Genomic DNA, 20327 nt, shown 5'->3' with positions numbered 1-20327 from the left:
TGGCCTAGTAGATAAATCATACTATTAAATACATAAGCAAAATCAATTACCGAGTTATGTTGCGTCTCATGAAATTGGGTATAAAAGAACATCCAAAAATGCTTATGAAAGTATTGGGTCAATCCACCCACAGCCTTATAATTCTAGGTTGGACGCAAATATTCTTTCACAAGATATTCAAGCTAACATTTGGACAATATTTAAGTCAATTGAAAGGGGGGAAAAGAGTACTTAAAGTTCACCAAGGTTGTGCACGTTGTAATTAGTATGAGTACTTGATTTTAAAAAGAGTACATTGTAATTACTATGAACACAACCAAACTTTGGGGGGATAACCAAACTTTTCATTCTTGAATTCACTCTAATTCAACAAAATATGAACAAAGACAAATCAGATGCAGTAAGAACAAGAAAAGCCTTGATATTAAGGACAACTTTGATTTATCAGCACTAATGTAGTGATCCCAGCAAGTCACATTAATTGCTAGTTTGAATGACAAATCTAACCAAATTTGAAAGTAGCCATTATCTATCTGTATACAAGGGTATCAGCGAGAAGATGAGGCATTTTCGTATATATGCACAAAATATTAGAAATCCTGCAATGCGTTCTTCTACTTTCCTGGCATCAACTACTCTCATAAATCTCCATCAATTATCTTGAGTGATAGAATCAACTGCCCCAAATCAGTTGAAAAATGTTTTTGCTAGCAGCTGCATTCACTAAGTTGTTGCTCTGCTCCTTGAGCATTTCCTCTTGTGCACGAACATCACCGTCCTTCAAAAGGCCACATAGGAATCACCCAAATAAGAAACAGTAGTTGGATGATCTTTATGAGAACTACTGGTTTGAGAATTTGCAAAGAGGATGATTACAGATCCAGAAGATCCAGGCATTTTAATACACTATATAACGGAAGGAATGGTGCATATTGGATTCGAAGGAATTTGTCGCCAAATTGAAGGATAAATTTCACAAATATCCGAGACATGATTTTAAAGGGCTGCTCAACCCAATATTACTTCCCATTTGGTTGCTACTCCTAGCTGATCTAGAAAATTCATAAATATCTCTTGCACAGAATAGTAAATTAGCTCGGTTTAGTTGGTTTGGAAGTAAGCTTTGATCATTGTATTTCCTCGAGCAAATACTGCAATACCTTTTGAGTTCCCTCCCCCACAGACTGCTTTTACTAACGCAATAATACAAGGAAGAGAACACACCTAAAGTTGGCAGTACTAAGTCATGTTCCTACAGAAAGTCGCATCGCTTATTAGGATTTTTCATTTCAAATTCATCCGTTTTATGATGTATTTGGCACCAAAGCTGAAATACAGGCACATAGCCTTCCTATGTCCTAATGACCTAATGACGTACTACCTTTATTATCTTGAGGGATGTCCAAGCATCTCTGTCTGGGCAAGAACAAGCATTTTGCAAGAATTAGCCCAATCATGTGAGGTTGGCAAGCTCTAAATGGATGACGTATTCTAGTGTTTTCTGCCCCATTTTTTATCTCTTTCCTCTCTTTTGCCAAAAATGTGGGAGTTTTTTTTTTGCCAAAAATGTGGGAGTTTGCCCTAACACTCTGGAAATTCTCATCTTTCTTTATTCAAATACGGTGGGGTGGGGGAGGGTGCAAAGAGAAAACATTAGCAGCAAACTCACTAGCAGAGAGTAAGCACGAGCAAGGGATGAAAGTGTTGGATACACATCAAGAACAGCAATAGCAACTTCCTCTGTCACCTGAGGGACCTGCATGCATTGTAATCACTCGATTAAGATAGATCTAATTGAGCGAATACATGGCAAACACAGCACACCATTTCCCAAACTTGGTGGAGGTGTCTTTCCATGGAAATGCCAAATATGCTCAACAGCTGACTGGCCAAAGTACAAATATGTCAGCCACATATACATTCAACTCTCTTCTCTCGTTTCACGCTACCCAGCCCCTTACAACATCACCAACAGAACCTTGCTCTCCGTCCTACCAAGCCCTCCCCCAGAAAACAACCCGCCTGGATATGAATCAATTACACAGTCTATGTTGTTCGTACTCTTCACTTTCGGTGCCGCACCCGTGTCGACACGACAGGGGTGTGGGTGTGGGATCCATACCTGATCTGGTCAGCTTTGGGTACTTTGACCAAAATTGAGGGAGAAATTCCGGACAAATTACATAATTTATGTAATCAAAACAAAAGTTATGGTGAAATTGAAGAAAATGGAAGACCTTGTATATAGAAATTTCTATGTAACTCATTTTCCTTTTATCTCCCGAGATTCTCCTCTTGATCAAATATTTTCTCCTCAAGTTTCCCACATGATATCTCATGATTTAGGTTTTATAACTCTATTTTTCGATATTTGAATTTTTAGCCGAATCTCCACACCCGTATCCGTACCCCCAAATCTTAAAATTTAGATCATGAAAGATCCGACCTCTAGATCCGCACCCACCTCGGACACCCGCACCCGAGATTTAGTAGTACATAAAGTTCATGATTGTCATCAAGCAGAAAATTCTAACCACCAAAGATTTTTAAACTCATAAGTATCTCTATTAATAAGGAAGCTTAAACTATGCCAACTTTGTCGGGAAAATTCCTACCTGCATGAGTTGGATGGCAAACACATCGCTAACAGTCATTTTATCGAGATCTTCACATTTCCTAATAAATTCTTTAAACCGGGGGCAAATCCTGGTATTAGACCGGTCGTTATCCATGCATCGGTAGTACTGATTGATTGCTTGAGTAAGATAGCCGTACTTTCTCAATGTCTCTCCCAAACCACTTGTTCTTTGCACATCAAAGCCCTCCAAGATCTCGGTTGTGAAACAACTAATGCAATCATGGGTAATCAGAATCAGAAATAAAAATAAAAATACATAAAGTAAAAAAGAGAAAGGCTAAGAATGTCTTTGCTGGATCCAACTACCAAAGAAGAAAAGAAACTTAAAGCTTACGCTGTTTTGATGCTTTCGGCAGCAGTACAAGCATTTGGATCTCCTTCAATAACATATATCAGCTTCTTGAGTCCACACCCCTTGCATAAATCAACAGAAAACCCACACAGGGAGCCACAATTAAGGACACTAAGAATGTAAAAAGAAAAATAATTAAGGGAGCCACAATGGGGGCTTGCAACAATAAACTTCTCCTAAAGGATCATTACATTTTTAGAACCTTAAATAGAGATGTTAAGCCCATATGAGCATTCCTCTTTAGTCTTTACTATTAACCATGGGAAACTATACAAGATTTCATTCCCCAAAAAAGGGAAATCAGATCAGATTCTCCCGGTACTTCTTCCAGCACTTCAAACAAACGTCTAATACCAGGAGGAGATTTTTATGCAAACATTCACCCTAGTTTTTTATAGGCACCAGTACCTGAGGGAAGAAACTACGATCCACTCCCGCTCCTAAGGGAAAGGAGTGGAACTACTTTCCTCACAAGAAAACAATTGCAAAACCCAGGCAAAACGCATCTCATAAAGTTCACAAATACTTTCAATTATAAAGAGTGATAATACCCACATAAAATTCAGCATAAGCAATACCATGTTTGGTTAAAAAATATTATTTGCACAAATTCAGCAATACTTATACGTTATTGTTGCTACCACAAATAATATTTGCATAAGTTGTGCAGGATCCTATTTATTTTTTTATGCGAGATAGAAGGTGGAAAAATAATACAGGGATGTAATACATGGATTAAAGCAACTAAATGACCAAATAACCCTCATGTTTTAAACAATCCTTTTTAAAAAACACATTTTAAATTATACATTGTACAAGAAATAATACTAGAATATTACCATCTCTGCAAAACTTGTCTCTGAACCAAACAACCCCTAAACACTTAACCAGATGCAGTAGTTAATGATTAAAATTAGTATTCGAAAGGATGTCTTCTACTCCTTTAACATTTGGCACCGGCAACTGATATTCAGAGTCAATGCACTTTAAGACACAATTCAAACTCAGCTGTAAGTCTACCTAACATCATACCGAATACAAGTCTGATAATGCTCAACCCATTACTGCATCTTTACATGCAAAATCAAAATTACTGATTATAGCATTTTAATTGACTACTTCACTTGTATGGTGGGGGCCGCATCATTTAAAAGCTTAAATTGTTAGGCAGGGTACACTTCTTCTTTACTTAATAATGTATTTCGCATACCCCCTTTGCCAGATCAGATTCTTTTTTTCATGAGTCAAGCATGAGATCCATTTTTATGATAGGTGTCACGTAAGACCCAAACCCAAGAACTCGTACGCTCTGGTATCATATTGAGTTTCATCTAAAAAATTAAGTTGGTCAAGAAATGACACTTTTTATTTACTGGAGTCTTTAACAATATTAACAAAAATGATTCAATCTCAAAAATATCATTTTCAACACCATTGATTATCAAAATGTCTAGCTCACTGAGCAAAAGTTAGTCCCATAACGAGAATGCAAAATAGACACAAGATTTTCAAGAAAATTTAGAAGTATGCATATAAGTGCCTTCCTCACTCAGTGTGATAAAACTAGTTACTCAATATCCCATGTACCATTATTACAAGTTATTAAACGACAGTTTTATCCCTTTCGTGTTCCTTTGTTGTGGATAAACCATTAAATTTCTTTACGAATAAATCAAGCCGGTCTTAGAGAATGTGCACAATATGTGAATGCCGCGCAAATTAAACTACACTTTTACTTGTGCACAACGATGTACACGCTCGTATAGATCATCAGGGCTTAGGGTCATAGGCGTAAAAGGTATATTGCTAACAGAGTGAACTGCACTATCACTAATCCTATGTCAATATAACATGGCTGTGGAAGGATCAGTACAATGAAAAATAATTAAAAGCTAGAAGTTACAGAAAGACAGAAGTCAAATACACACAAGTAAATATAACCCACAGTATATCAGAAGTACTTAACCAGCACCAAAAGAAAAGAAAATAAGGAAGTACCAAAAGCCGCAGCTTCTGATCTCTATATCGGTTATCCCTGATTGAACTTTGCAAATCTTCAACATTCTTCCTCTCCACAATAAAGTCAAGAACGTACTCAGTCTCAATAACTTTGTTACGAGCTATCCAGATTGCATCACCAACAGGCAAGCGCCTAACCTGTGGAAGAGCTAAACTTAATCTTACGCCTATCAGCTGCTGTGGAATATATAAGGAGGCAGTAGTTTTAAAAGTTACATTATATGCTTCTTAGTGCTTGAAACATTGTGCATGGCCACCAGCAGATAATATGAGACCCTAAGCCTTGTTGAGGCAGTAAGTATAGCAACTACAGTGCTAATACCCTTTAAAAAATCTAACGACGTATCTGATTCAAACATAGATGAAATTGCTAGAAATCCATTTCCTTGATTTTTCCTTTTTTTGTTTTAATAAATTGAAATTGTTAGAAGGCTCTTTGGAAAGCTAGGGCCCCCTTGAAAGTTGTTTGTTTCACTTGGTTAGTAGCAAGAAAAGCCCGTTTGACTCAAGAAAATCTCAGAAGAAGATGTGTCTAGCTATGCTCTAGATCTTCTTTGTGTAGTGCAGCACTGGAATCCAACAAACATTTATTGCTTCACTGCCCTACAACTGCTCAGTTGTGGCAGCTCTTCATTAGTATGGTAGGTTTTAATTGGGTGATACCAGCTACCACTGCTGAGATTTTGAACTCTTGGAATTCAAATAGAGGAGTAGTGAAACAGAAGGGGTGGTGGAGAATGGTGCCAGCCTTTATATGGTGGTCAGTTCGGAAAGAAAGAAATGCTAGAATTTTTTAAGGCAAGCAGCATTCAACACAGAAGCTCAAGATGAGTTGAGTTGTATTCATTGGTTCTACTTTTGGTGTAAAGAAAGTAGATTAGACGAGACAGATTCCCTGATAGACTTGATAGGATCCCTGTAATTCCTTTTTGCGCAGTATCTTGGCTTATTTTGTAATTATGATGCTACACTAGCTGCTGATTTTATGTATATACACACATACACATACATCTGTTACCAATCACAAAAAAGAAGAAATATGAGAACGCGAAAGAAAGAAAGGAAGAAATTGCCAGCAGTCCCATCAACAATTATAAAGTAATAGCATCTACCACTACCACAAGGTGATCCTATTTCTTCTTTTCTCTTTATTCTTGTCATGGAGGGTCTTAGCAAGGTCATGTCAATCTGGCTTAGTGCAAAAATTTATAAAATCTTTTATAAATTACAAGAAAAAGCATCTACGACTTACAAAAACAAGCATGGATATACGGTGAGAATCTATAAAATAATTGAAAGCTGGCCAAAATAAAGTGTTCTACAATAACTTATCTCATACAATTGTTCCTGTCTTAGTTAATAGAAGAAAGCGCAGGAAAAGAGAATCTTAAAGAGGAAAGATTCCAGATGCTCACATCTATTTTAATTTTAAATTGTGTGCTGATGTTCTCAACTATCTTCCTAGATCGTGACCTGAAAATATAATGGCACAGATTTCAATGAGTCCACAAGAAAAATAAAAAATCAATTAAACATCCGTTCAAAAATAGATAAGTACAGGACAAAAGAAATTTTAGATCTTCAAATCAAGGATTTCTTTTTAATGCATTTGCTAATTTTCTGGCCATCCTGGATTTTTTCTTCTCTTCTTTTTGCAGGCCCTGGGGGGAAGGGGTGCATTTAGGAAATGAAAAGGAGAGCTCAATGACTACAAATTTGATGATATCATTCTCAGTCTCTACTTTTACTTTACCATAGCAGATGAAAACAGCACCTTCTAGATATTCTTGTATCTGAATGGTTACTCCCTAAATCACCAGTGTTTCAAGGATATATAAAATAAGCCATAGTCTGAGGACAAATCAATCTTTGCTTTCTCTGAGTTAATAAATTGTCATATATTTATATAGATATCCTTTTGATATTCAGTATATATAGTACTTGATCAAAATAGAAGTTCAGTAAGTATAGTGAAATTATTTTTCTACTTCCTTATTAAAACAAGGTTGCTGCAGCTAGATCGCTTTTCAAATTACCAGCAAGTTAAAAAAAGCTTTACTAAGGTCAAATTTGTTTAGAGAATTTTGTTATAGGGAGAGTCGAATAAATGGCATGTCAAAGTGCACCGATGCAGAAAAGCTGGAAGAAACTTGGAGCTGGGTCCGTAATTTAATCCATAGAGACTGCCCTCTCTAGAGCACCAAGTACTCAGTTGAATGCCGATATATAAGATTTTAAAACTAATAGGATAAGTGGCACATAGGCTTCAGCAGACACCCTGGAATATGAGCTTTGTGAGCTATATATCACCACATTTGTGGTCTAAGCACACATGAGAAACAGAAATAAATTGTAATGGTGCCTTGGATAAGTGGCAAACCATCGCAATAATACTGAGGTTTTTAATATGGTGGTCATGACTGGGCCTTTTGCATGCACTTCGACTATTTCACCGAGTATCCGCTGGGATTTAAACCTTGGTATCCGAGGTTTGCACGCACTTTATTGAACACTAGGCCACATCCTCAAATGTCAAAATAATACTGACATTAAACTAAAATTGTTGTCAAAAATGAACAAACTGAAGCTTACTAAAATTGTTGTCAAAAATGAACAAACTGAAGCTTACTTACCCTCGAGAAGTAAACTGCTCCCGATCATCTAATATCAAAACTACTTCATAAACATCTTTAAATTGCTCTCCATTGGCCAATGGCGGCACCGCCAAGAGATTGGATCTAGTTTCCAGATATGGTAATTGCTCATCAACAAGCTGAAACACACAATTGAGAAAGATATTAGAAACAGAAAAGAACCGAATTTTTCCATGCATCTCTTTAGTCTTCAATAATACATCTTAATGTGTCGTTAGACTCAGATAAAAGCTAGCAGCACTCTGGACAAGTGAATTTTGAACTTACAGTGGATGAACAAGCTCTCAAAGCATTCGAACACTGTGCAAAATCAGCATGACAAGAAGGCTTTGCACTATTTACTGCTCCATTGCAAGTAGACTCGGATAGTCTATCTTCAATTCTAGTACTACCAGCTTGACCTGGCCATTGAGAGGCACTAAAGTCACGAAAATGGACACTTAATTATAACTGTTTCATTCAGCATCTCCAACAATCCAAACTATGAATTCTTAATGCTTAGTATTAACTATATATCTACAATAACTTATCTAAAGGGAGTCAGAAAACAAACCATAAACTTGATCTTCTCGAAGATGACACAGAACAGATGGCCAGATTAACGATATATCTTTGTTCTGTGACGTTTCTAACACTTCAGAGTAAGCCTGAATTACTTGTTGCTTGGAGAATCCCATCTGAACAAACTACAAGAAACTAATCAAGATCAGATGTACAGAACAAAACCAAAAAAAAAAAAAAAACACACAAATTGATATTGATAAGTTCAATAAACGCCAGCATTACTTCAAAAAGAATCTTCAAACAAGAAGATGAAACAACTTTGAAGCATCTTAAAGTAGAACTCAAGGAATAACTTTCAATGGAATTAAAGAAAAAGTTGCTCAAAACTGATAGTTGTGTATAATAGAATAGGCTAGAGATGCCATATCACCGACTGAATGCTGGTAGATACAAAGCTTTGTCTTTCAACCTCCCCCCCCCCCCCTCCTCCACCCCCCCCCCCCCAAACCCCCAACCCCCCTCAAACCAAAAGCGATAATCGAGGATGAGGACTGTCATTAAATATTGGACCTTTCATCTGCTTGGAGGTATGCCTAAGATAAATATACTACAGAATTTAACATTTATTCGGTCATTTTCCAGTTTCTATGAGAAAACTCGGTACTAAAAATATCGACAAGTCCAAGACTTGAACAGGTGAAAGGACTTACTGAGTGGTGAAAATATAATAAGGATTGAATGCTTTAACGAATTCAAGCATAATTTCTGAGTGGGAAAAAAGGGGATATCTGGATGCTCAATGCTTAGAAAACAACTTTTACTGCCTCTGCAGCAAACAATAGCCACAAATAGACTTATTAGTAGCAGGATATAGGAATTGCTTTACGTCATCTAATATGGTAGTGGCAATGATGCTGCAGCCATCACCTTAGACCATAAAAATCACATAGAACATGTACCAGATTTGGTAACTAATAAGCGTTAAATAGAACGGTTTGATGTTTACATATTTAAGCTTATCTTGAAGACTGATGAAAGCATTAAGTCCAGGTTGCTGCTAAACGAGACACCTAGATGTAAGAGAATCTAGGGACTTAATAGCTGAGATGGAGCCTTTTTTTTAGAAGAGGGTGGTAGGTTAATATCAGCCTAATGAAATATGCAGTCTCAGAAAATGAATTGAGAAATATGCCCCCTTCTCTTTTCTGTAGTGAAGTTACGTTTACAATAGCAAGCAAACATTCTCTGTAAACATGACCCTCTTCAAAAGGCTGAAGTTCCATTACATTAAGAACAGTTCAATGTTTTGGTGCATACTCTTGGAATGTATTCAAAGCTCATTCATAGTAACCGTACCGTGATGCAAAACTAAAGAAGATCCTTTTTACAGAGTACTTTCTTGTGGGGACACCAATGGATCCAAAATTCACAAGAAGATCATAAACTCACCTTCACTCCTTATTTCTGTTTACTCAATTACTTAATGCCTGTTAGATATTTCGTATAACATGTGTGAGAAAGTAAAGCAATCAGAGTATTCGTGATGAGTGATGACTGGCCCATCAGTGATCAAACAAATCATAACACTATCTGCCAGTCTAGGCAATTGAATACCCATATTATTACATGTTTGCACTTTCTGAAGCTTTTGACGTCACTATGGCAGCAGTGAAAATGACAAGTGAGGCTCTGATGGAAGAAAATTATTACTAACACATAACAAGAGGTATTAAACTACATATTGCTATTATGAATTTAAGAATCATGGATCCAAAGCAGCACATTTGAAACAGAAAAAGTACCCTGTCAAGAGATTCAGATGGAATGACATTCATTTTCTTTTTGCCAGTCAATTGAGATAATGATCGAGCCCTTTCTCTCACTTTGCCAGTTGATTGAGATAATGGTGGTGCCCTTTCTCTCACAGAAGTACTATGTCGAACTTCCATATTTGATAAGTTACCAGTTGTCAAAGACTTATCTGGCATGTCCTTTTTATTCAAATTAGAAAATCCCGTCAAAGATGCCTTTATTTCTTTGGAATCAGCAATTCCTGACCTCGAAAGGCATTCCTGCGCTATCTCTTTGCCTTCTTCCGTCAGCATATACCTGCACTTGTTGACAAAGGATGCCTGGTTTATTACTAAGTCAAAAGATCAGGAAAATAAATTTGCTTAAGCATGCAAGTATATACACTTGCATAGCAACTCAAGCACAAAATCATTGTGTTTATAGGATGATGGTTCCTGAAATATGGCTGCAAAGTAGTGCCTTTATACATCCACATAGTTAGAAGGGTAGATCTCAATACATTTGGTTTTATTAATGGGTGTATTTGGTTCACCATTAGGAACGATATTCACCCCCCACCCCTATAACCAAGAAATGCCTTACATACACCTCTCATATATTTGATCTAGGAGAGGTACAGGCTCTTTGGAAGTGCCTTGTTGCTTTAAGTTTCAGCCAGTCAATTTATACAGCTCCGTGAACTTTCTTTTCATTCTCATGGAACGGGGGTGGAGAACTACAGTTGTCACTTTGCCAGCAACACCAAAAAGCTGCTTGACCTTTCTGGGTATAAGACAGTGATTAGAGAGTGAAAAGAGAATCCTTTAGCAAACTACCAAGGAACCATTATACGAGTACTTCTTTATGACAAAGTTCTATGCATTTACCTTGGATAGCCATCAATTACACATCAGCTTCTCTTTGTGTTTTTTTGTTGTACATGATTTACAAACCTTTATCGCGGTATTTGCCCCGAAAACATAAAGCAGTTATTAAGAGCTGCTTGAACAAGAAATTTTTTTTAGGGAGGGGGAGAAGGCAGGTGAAGGAAGTATGTAACTAAAAATTGCAAAAGCAGAGGTAAAAATGGGTTTATGCCTCCTTATATAGTCTTTGGGAAATCCTCACCTCATGAGCTAGCTTTTGGAATTGAGTCGGCCCAAGTTCAATTTTTTTGATAAGGTAAATAATTTTATTACCAATTTCGGAAACCCCGTATACAAGCTGTATACCAAAAAGGAAGAAACCCTACAAGAAAATACGGTTCTAAATAAAAGAGATCCAAGTACACCAAAATAGGAACCCCAAGTTCCATTTTCTTCATATGGTTTCGAGCCGGATCCATCTCTATTGTTGTGTTCCCCAATGTTGGGCCCCATGTTACGTTGTCAAGGTTGGGCTTGCAGAGGGATGTTGAGTGTTCTACTTCCACATTAGTTGTGGGGGGATGAATTGTTGTCTCCTTATATAATTGTCGGCAATTTTAATTCATGAGCTGGTTTTTCAGGTTGAGCTAGGCCCGAAATTCATTTTCTTTACAACAAGCTTTTTTTTTTTTTTTGAGAATGGTAACAGTTCTTTACAATAAGCTTTTTTTTTTTTGATTAAGCACCGGGTGTCCGGGTCTCTTTGAGCCCCGACTAATCGCGAGGGTGCACAGGCCCTCGGCAAGGAGTTTCCCGCAAGTGCACCACGGGTAATTCAGGGTTTTACCCCAGTCCGATGGCCCTCAGAAATTGTTTGCACCCAGTGGGTTTCGAACTTGAGACCTAATTCTTTACAATAAGCTTTATTAAGTGCAAAAGCAATGCTTTGATAAAAGGTCAATCATAAGTGTTCTTGTCTTTTTGACTCTTGAGCAAAGATGTGAAGAGGATTTTTTTTTTCCATTCAAGAGTAATTCAGGTTTTCAAAAGTCAAGTGTTACCTAGTACTTTGGGCTGCAAACTCTAAGTTGTCATCCATAAAGATTGCAAGATTTCCAATATTTTATCTTATGCATCTGGGACAAAAGGATTTGATGAGGAGCAAAATCAAAATGCTTGTGTTAGAATCCGGTGATGATTATACCATATATGTAAATATAGTAAGTAGAATATATGTAATTAGGAATTGATTTGTACTGATCTCCTTTCCTTTTTTAGGACATGTAAACTTAGCTATTTAAACCCCAATAGATTGAGGAACAATCAAGCTGAGTTTTGTCTTATTTTCTCGTCCGCTTCACATGGTATCAGAGCTTGTCCAAGTTGCCTTAAGTTAAGAGTGTGAGTACTGAGTCGTGACAATTAGGGAAGCACACCCGAGCTACTTGTCCACGTAGTCCTAATAATCATACAGAGTCTCTTATTCGTTTAGTTCATTCTGATAATTGGGGTTCTAGTACAGTTAGTTCAACCTTGGGTTTTAAGTATTTTGTTACTTTCATTGATGAGTACTCAAGGTGTACTTGTATTTTCTTAATGAAAGATCGTTCTGAAATATTTTCCATATTTCAAACTTTTTGTGCTGAAATACAAAATCAGTTTGGTGTTATCTATTCGCACTTTTCGTAGTGATAATGCATGCGAATATTTATCATCTCAAATTCAACAATTTGTGTCTTCCCATGGAATACTTCATCAAACATCTTGTCCTTACACTACAAAACAAAATGGGGTCGAGGAGAGAAACAATAGGCATATTGTTGAGACTGCATGCACCCTTCTCATACAAGCAAATGTTCCATTGCGTGTTTTGGGGGATACAGTGCTCACCTCTTGTTATCAAATCTACTGTGTGCCTTCCTCTGCTATTCAAAATCAGGTTCCGCATTCTGTTTTGTTTTCCCAGTCAATCATATTTTCTCTTCCACCACGTCTTTGGGAGCACATGCTTTGTCCATAGCCATACTTCAGAAAAAGACAAATTGGCTCCTCGTGCTCTTAAATGTGTCTTTCTCGGTTATTCAAGGGTACAGAAGGGATATCGATACTTCTCACCTGACCTCCAGCCATACCTTATGTCCGCTGATGTTACTTTCTTTAAAGGTCAACCCTACTTTACATCCTCTTCCGCTGAACAATTAGGCATTTCTGAGGTTCTACCAGTTCCATCTTTTAGGATGCCGCTATAGTCTGCCTTTCCACATCACCTCCTACGGCTCCATCTTCCTCAGCTACATCTCCGCCATTAAAGACTTATCATCGTCGTCCACGTCTGGACGATTCACACCCCCCACCAGAATCCTTTCCTGAAGAGGATTTGTCTACAGAGAGTCTCTTCATTGCCACTTGAAAAGGTAATCGCTCTACTCGTAACCCTTATCCTATCTATACTTGTTTGAGCTATCATCGTTTGTCACCAACCCATTCTGCTTTGTATCATCATTATCATTTGGGTCTATTTCTAAGACTACAGGTGAAGCTCTTTCTTATCTAGGCTGGCAACAAGCTATAATTGAGGAGATGTTTGCCTTACACTCTAGTGATACTTGGGAGCTCATTTCTCTACCTCCAGGCAAGTCTATAGTTGGTTATCGTTAGGTATATACAATGAAGGTTGGCCCCGATGGATAGATTGATTGTTTAAAGGCTCGACTAGTTGTCAAAGGTTACACATAGATTTTTGGACTTGACTATGGTGATGCCTTCTCTCCTGTGGCTAAGATTGCTTCAGTTCGGCTCTTTTTATATATGGTTGTTGTTCGCCATTGGCCTCTCAGATAGTTGGACATCAAAAATGCTTTTCTTCATGGGGATCTCAAAGATGGGGTATATATGGATCAACCATCTAGTTTTACTGCTCGAGGGGAGTCTAGTAACATGGTGTGCAGATTACGGAGAGCACTGGCCTGAAGCAGTCTCCTCGAGCATGTTTTGGGAAGTTTAGCATGGTTATTCAGGAGTTTGGCATGGTACAAAGTGAACCTGATCATTCTATGTTTCATCGTCCCTCTGCTCCAGGTTTGTGCATGTATTTGGTGGTGTATGTTGATGACATAGTCATCACATGTAATGATGATGAGGGAAGTACCAAATTGAAACATCGCCTTTTTCAACACTTTCAGACTAAGGATCTTGGTCGATTCAGGTACTTTTTGGGCATTGAGGTTGCTCGATCCAAATCAGGAATTGCCATTTTACAGAGGAAGTATGCACTTGATATTCTTAAGGAGACAAGGATGACAGACTGTAGGCCTATTGATTCTCCGCCGGATCCAAATGTTAAGCTCCTACCAGATCAGGGGAGCCTCTTAGCGATCCTGGAAGATATAGAAGGCTGGTCGGAAAGTTGAATTATCTCACAGTGACTCGACCTGATATTACCTTCCCGGTTAGTGTTGTAATTCAAAATTCCTTGTGACAATCATTGGAATGTAGTTATTCGCATTTTTTAATACATAAAATCTGCTCCAGGAAGGACTACTCTATGAAGACTGAGGACATGTGAAAAGTGTTGGCTATTCAGATGCAGACTACACGGGGTCACTCTCTGATAGACGATCCACTTCTGGATGTTGTGTTTTAGTTAGGGGAAATTTTTTGTCTTGGAAAAGTAAGAAACAACATGTGGTTGCTAGGTCTAGTGCAGAAGCAGAAAACCGGGCTATGGCAGTAGCGGCATGTGAACTCATATGGATCAATCAAGTACTGAAGGACTTGAAATTTAGAGAGATTAAAGTAATGAAACTTGTGTGCGATAATGAAGCTGCACTTCACACTGCATCGAATCCAGTGTTTCACGAGAGGAGCAAACACAGAGATTGATAGTCATTTTGTTAGGGAGAAGGTACTCTCAGGAGACATCGTTACGAGGTCTGTGCGGTCAAATGATCAGCTTGCGGACATATTCACCAAGTCCCTAGTCGGCCCCAGAACGAGTTATATATGTAGCAAGCTTGGTACATATAATTTGTATGCACCGGCTTGAGGGGGAGTGTTAGATTCCTGTTATGATTCTAGCATATATGTAAATATAGCGGGTACAATATATGTAATTAGGAATTGATTTATATAATTTCCTTTCCTTTTTTAGGACATGTAAATTTAGCTATTTGAACCCCAATAGCTTGAGGGAATAATCAAGCAAAGTTCTCTCTTAATTTCTCCTCTGCTTCACAGCTTGAAACTTTGTTTTATAGTTTTATGTCAGAAAGGATGAAATTGAAGAAAGCACTTTGCAACTGATAATGGAGTTCAAATGCCCAAAAAAAGAAGGAAAAATGGAAAAATCAGCTTCCAATAGGTATACAGAACCAAGTCAAAAGGAAAAAAACTTAGAAAGATTGACAGCTAATCAATCATATCATCAATAGATGAAAACTCACCTTCGATATCCATGATTGACACCTAAACCACTAGTTGCTAGTCCTACTCTTTTAGCGATGAAATAGTCACTAGTGCTACTTAGTTCAGGTACTGTTGGAAGGTTTAAATACGAATTAGTCCCGCAGGTTCTGGTTTGTGGCATATAGATATAGACATAACCTCCTCAAAGTTGCAAAGTGAAGGGGAACTATTAGTTTTTCCTTCCAAGTAGCACCAGTGAACTGCTTAGATGTTGGGGAACTAAGAGTAATCAGAGAAGACAAAACAGATGGTGGAACATCGTCTCCTGTGTATAGATATAACCTCCTCAAAGTTGTGAAATGCGAAGTGAAGTAAAACTATTAGTCCTTTTTAAAGAAGTGAAATTATTAGTTTCTCCTTCCAAACAGCACCAGTGAACTGCTTAGATGTTGGGGAATTGAAAGATATCAGAGGAGAACAAACAAATGGTGGAATATCGTCCCCTGCGTGTGTATGGTGGAATGTTTTGAGAAAAAGGAATCCAAGATGTTTTGAAGACAAAGTTAGCTCACGGCAGAATCTCAATCTTTTTTTTTGAAAAAAAAAAACATGTAAATAAAACTGAATCTTTGATACAACTCATAGAGTCCCTTCAAGGGAAAGGAGAGGACTAGGTTTTTGCTTTTGGATATGTAACAATGGTACAGCTCGCACAATCTTTGTGCTACATTTATAAATATTTACCATTCTCAAACAAAAGTTCTCCCTTCCGAACATACAAGGGGTGTCCGACAGACTTACAATAAGACATGATAGTTCTCAGCCTTTTTTTCCTTTCCGCAACTACCACATCTTGGTCCAATTTAAAAGCATGATAAAAGCCACAGAAAACGAAGGATAATAACATAAATAATGATCTTCCACAACTACCACGTCTTGGGCCAATTTAAAAGCAAGATAAAGGCCAGTGGATAAAGAAGGATAATGATAATGACAATAACAACTTTCATCCTACCCCCCCCCCCCCCCCCTCTTTGTTTCTTCGGCTGGGAACAGCAAGAAGAAGATAGAAAATGGAATACAGAAATCTTTACCAAAAAAAAAAAAAATGGAATACAGAAATTGAAGGGCAAAAAAAAAAAAAGGAGATAAACTGAAAATGGGTGTGTTTTGTAATTTTAGCAAGCTTTGTGGATTTAGAGAACAGAAATACCCAGTATATTTTAGCTCATAACTTTGAGGAGGTTTTGTGGATACTTCAAAATTCACAGGGCTTATGTGCAACAGACCCAAACTGATGGAGGTAACTCATATGTTCCTCTTGATATTAGCCATGACTTTCAGATCTTAAAAGCAAGCTGAAATTTCCCTAACATGCACATAAACTATTTTACAGGAAATGAAATGGACAATTATATTCGAAATCTAAGTACAGCAGTCAACCAAAGTTCCAGAAAAGAGCATAAATCAAAGACATAGCAAGCATACTTAGCAGGGTTGCTAGACTTAGCAACAAGTCCTTTGCTTATTAATTTCCCCATGCAGCTCCATCCGCTGTACCAGTCCCTTGGCGAGCTAAACTGTCCAGGTTTTCCTTTCCCTTTCTCGGGTCTAATGCATGGCACGTAACATGGAGAAAAGAGCACAAAAATTCACTAAGTACATACTAAAATAAATACTGAACGGAAAGGGGAGAAAATAAGTTAAGCAGCAACAGGCGTACCCCACAGGTGCACGAGAAAGACCACTAGCTTCAGTAGCATCAATAAGCTCCTGCTTATGCATAAATTTTTCACCGTTTGCTGTACTCCTAGAATCATGACATTTTCACTGCTGAAACGGCAATTTATTAAAATGAAGCAAAGCAGACTGCATTAATTTAGCTATTCACCTATACAGCGTAATCAGTAAGGCATAGGCCACAGAATTCTTCTGAGGCATGTAACGCCTTGTTTCCTTATTTCTCTTCCCTGTAGATATGGGAAAGAATTGAGTAACTTCCAATTGATCCAACATCCATATCCTCCATCAGAATACAAAAAAAAGACAGATGAATAAAGTAATTAACTAAGAACACTCAAAATCCACATTCACAAGGTCTTCCATTGTTATGTTCTACTCAATTATTGATGTTTTACTTCTAAAAACCACCAGAATAGTCAATCAATGGGTCTAGTTATCGAGCATACAAATGTAAGCTAATTTGGCCATTAACTAAATTGCTGAGTTCATAAGCTGCGTCCATAGACCATAGTCGATCAGTTTATTGAGAAAACTCACGTGAATCAATAAATAAGTTACTCAAACAACGAAACGCATTTGAAAAGACAAAAGGAGCATAAGCTAATTCTGTCAAGAATACACTACAAAGGCTCCACCTTTATACACTCCATTAAGCACTAGCACTACACAAACTCCATCTTTTTCCTCTAAGTAGTACAATGGGCAGAGTAAAAATAAATTCAAGATTTACCTTTGTCAGTGGAGTCATCAGATGACGAAGCACCACCACCATCAGTTTCAAAAAACCCTTTCACTAGCCTCAACAACCATTTTCCAACACCCCTATAAATCGAAAGCAAGTCAAATAATATTCACAATTCCATTAAATGGGTTTCAAGATATTACTCACTTGATCTCGTTAAACTCTTTGAGAGTCTTAATAGGGGTTTTGGACTTGCAGAGATTAGTGTAGGCTTTATGAAGAGTCTTTAAGATATTATCCGAAATCCCTTTAGGGCTTTGAGCCATTTCTTCCTTCTTGTTCCACAGATATAATGCTAACTCTTCGTTTTCAGGACATCCCACTTTCTTTTGATACTCCATGTTTGTTTCTTCAATTCGAGCCAACACCTAGGGTTTTGGGTCTTTTCCAATGTTAGCTCTTGAAGAAATCATTCATTCCAATGTTGCAGTTTTGGTTCAAAATCGGTTCGGGTTTTGGAGATATTGAATTTTATCTTGGGTGGGTTGTGATGTGATGGAAGGAGGAGTTGAAATGGCGCCAGGACTCGATTTCAAAAGAGTAGGTTATAACTTATACCACGTAAACAAAAAGTGAAAAAGTACAATCTCCACATTCCCCAAACAAAAAAATCTCCTCATTCCCCAAACACAGATTTTTAAGTCATTAAATAAGGGGACCAAGACTTGTTTTATTTTATTTCTACATTACACTCCTTCTCTCTAAAACATATCTCTACATCCATTATACAAGTTTTCAAGGATTATAAGTTATCAACAACATTAAACAAGTGAATCAAGAGTAAGGAAACCATCAAGGGTGATCCAAGGTCAAGAAATCCAAATGGAGATAAACTAGGGTTTTGCTCAAAGTGGGGTATTATCAACTAAAGCTTGTTCCTACAACTTCTAAGGTAAGAATCATGATATTTACATGATGTTTAAGGTATTGGAGAATTAAAATACATGGATTGTAGAAAATATGGTAAGATGGGTTATGAATGATGAATAGTGACATTTTGAGGAATAGTTTGAATTGAATCATGAATGTTGTTGTGTTGTGATATGAACATGTTATAAATGGTATTAAGATCATGAACTAGAACTTTAGACGAATGGACGAAGTTGGGTGTTATGACCTTGAACATGGGTGGATTAGAAACAAATTGAGAAATCTAGATAATGTGGATAATGTGAATGACTAATGGCCATTGTTATGATATTGATAAAGGTAGAAACGCTAACATTGGAAGGGGACGTGCAAGTGTAGAATAGTCCGACCAAAAGGTATGTAAGGCTAACCCTTCTTTCATAAGGCATGGTTCTTGGCAAAATTCCTAATTCCTCTATATGAGCATGTTGTCTCCAAATGATTGATATTCCGAGCTCATAAGCTCACGATCCTTGATATGTACGACGGTTGTACTACGCACCTCATATGACGAGTAAGCCTATGATATAGAAGTAACAATAATGATTATGATGGTAACGATAATGATATTAATAATGATGTTAAGGGTGCCTAAGGGTTATTGTACTTATGTGTGCCTATGAAGGGCTATAATGCAACCCCGAGCTTATAACGCCGGGTAGAATATATGTATATGAATATGTATAGAGTATGTATACGATTACGAAACGCGCGCACACCTCTGCAGACGGTACGGATAACCCTGAAGCCTTGGTAGGGCCAGGTATGAGTAACCTTGAGCCTTGGTTGGCCAAGTATGTATGAAACACCGATCCTACGAGGTCGGGTATGTTATGTAAATGATATGTGTATGAAATGACTATGTACATGAATATGAATGTGATAAGACTATGTATATGAATACGAATAAGGACATGTATACGAATATGAGCACAAGTATGGTACGAGCACTATTATGGGATACGGATGATAACGTATGTGTACTAATACGTATGAGAAATGGAAAGTCCCTATGTAAGGCAAGTAAGTGCCATGACGATGATATTATTGTCTCCCCTCCTATGTTATTTCATATGTTGTTCATTATGCTTATATATCGATATAGATCATGCTTTACATACTCAGTACATTCTTCGTACTGACGTCCTTTTGTTGTGGACGTTGCGTCATGCCCGCAGGTGCATAGGGAGACAGACTTGATCCATAGCTGCTTATTCTGAGATCGCATAGCAGAGCTCCATCCCCTCGGAGCCAGAGCTTTTGGGTACTTATTCTTTTGCATATATGATTATGGGCATAGCGGGGTCCTGTCCCGCTCATGTGTTATGCCATACTCTTCTTAGAGGCTCGTAGTCACGTGTATATGTTTAGATATGTCTGGCCTTGTCGGCCCATGTTTTGTATATCATTTTGTCGGCCACGTTGGCCCATGTACATTTGATGTGGCCTAGATGTCAATTACGATATAACGGTAATGTCGCCCAAAGGGGCTAGTTTGATGAATGAGAGGAAATGCATATCTAATTGTGTGGTCCACCTAGATGCGAGCATAAGATTAAGCAAAGGGGTGCCCGGGTGGGCTAGCACCGGGTGTTCGTCGCGATCCCCTAGTCGGGTCGTGAGACATTTACATCTAGGTGAGCCACATAGCTAAATAATACTTCCTATCCATCATTCATATTATTCCCATTGGACAACAATACAT

At 37.8% G+C, this 20327-nt stretch overlaps 1 protein-coding gene across 3 annotated transcripts; it reads right to left on the bottom strand.

Moving 5' to 3' along the window:
- Window positions 1–396: 396 nt before the first annotated feature.
- LOC132644852 (crossover junction endonuclease MUS81) lies at window positions 397–18335 on the bottom strand. 3 transcript variants are annotated; one of them, XM_060361494.1, is made up of 15 exons: window positions 17861–18335; window positions 17702–17793; window positions 17120–17198; window positions 16952–17038; window positions 16717–16839; window positions 9970–10276; window positions 8217–8349; window positions 7931–8064; window positions 7643–7782; window positions 6425–6482; window positions 4989–5147; window positions 2973–3052; window positions 2616–2847; window positions 1670–1756; window positions 397–778 (listed from the first exon to the last, which is right to left on the bottom strand). In XM_060361494.1, exons 1-15 carry the CDS (start codon window positions 18052–18054, stop codon window positions 674–676), a joined length of 2010 nt encoding a protein of 669 aa, XP_060217477.1. In that variant the 5' UTR covers window positions 18055–18335; the 3' UTR covers window positions 397–673. The 3 variants fall into 3 exon arrangements, with proteins under 3 accessions (XP_060217477.1, XP_060217479.1, XP_060217480.1); XM_060361496.1 differs by lacking the exon at window positions 17120–17198 and having other exon boundaries at window positions 16952–17058; window positions 17861–17887; XM_060361497.1 differs by lacking the exons at window positions 17120–17198; window positions 17861–18335 and having other exon boundaries at window positions 16952–17061.
- Between the last annotated feature and the right edge of the window lie 1992 nt (window positions 18336–20327).

Source organism: Lycium barbarum, chromosome 6 (genome assembly GCF_019175385.1).
Source record: "Lycium barbarum isolate Lr01 chromosome 6, ASM1917538v2, whole genome shotgun sequence".
Taxonomy (NCBI): Eukaryota; Viridiplantae; Streptophyta; class Magnoliopsida; order Solanales; family Solanaceae; genus Lycium; species Lycium barbarum.
This window is presented reverse-complemented; position numbering and strand designations above follow the sequence as displayed.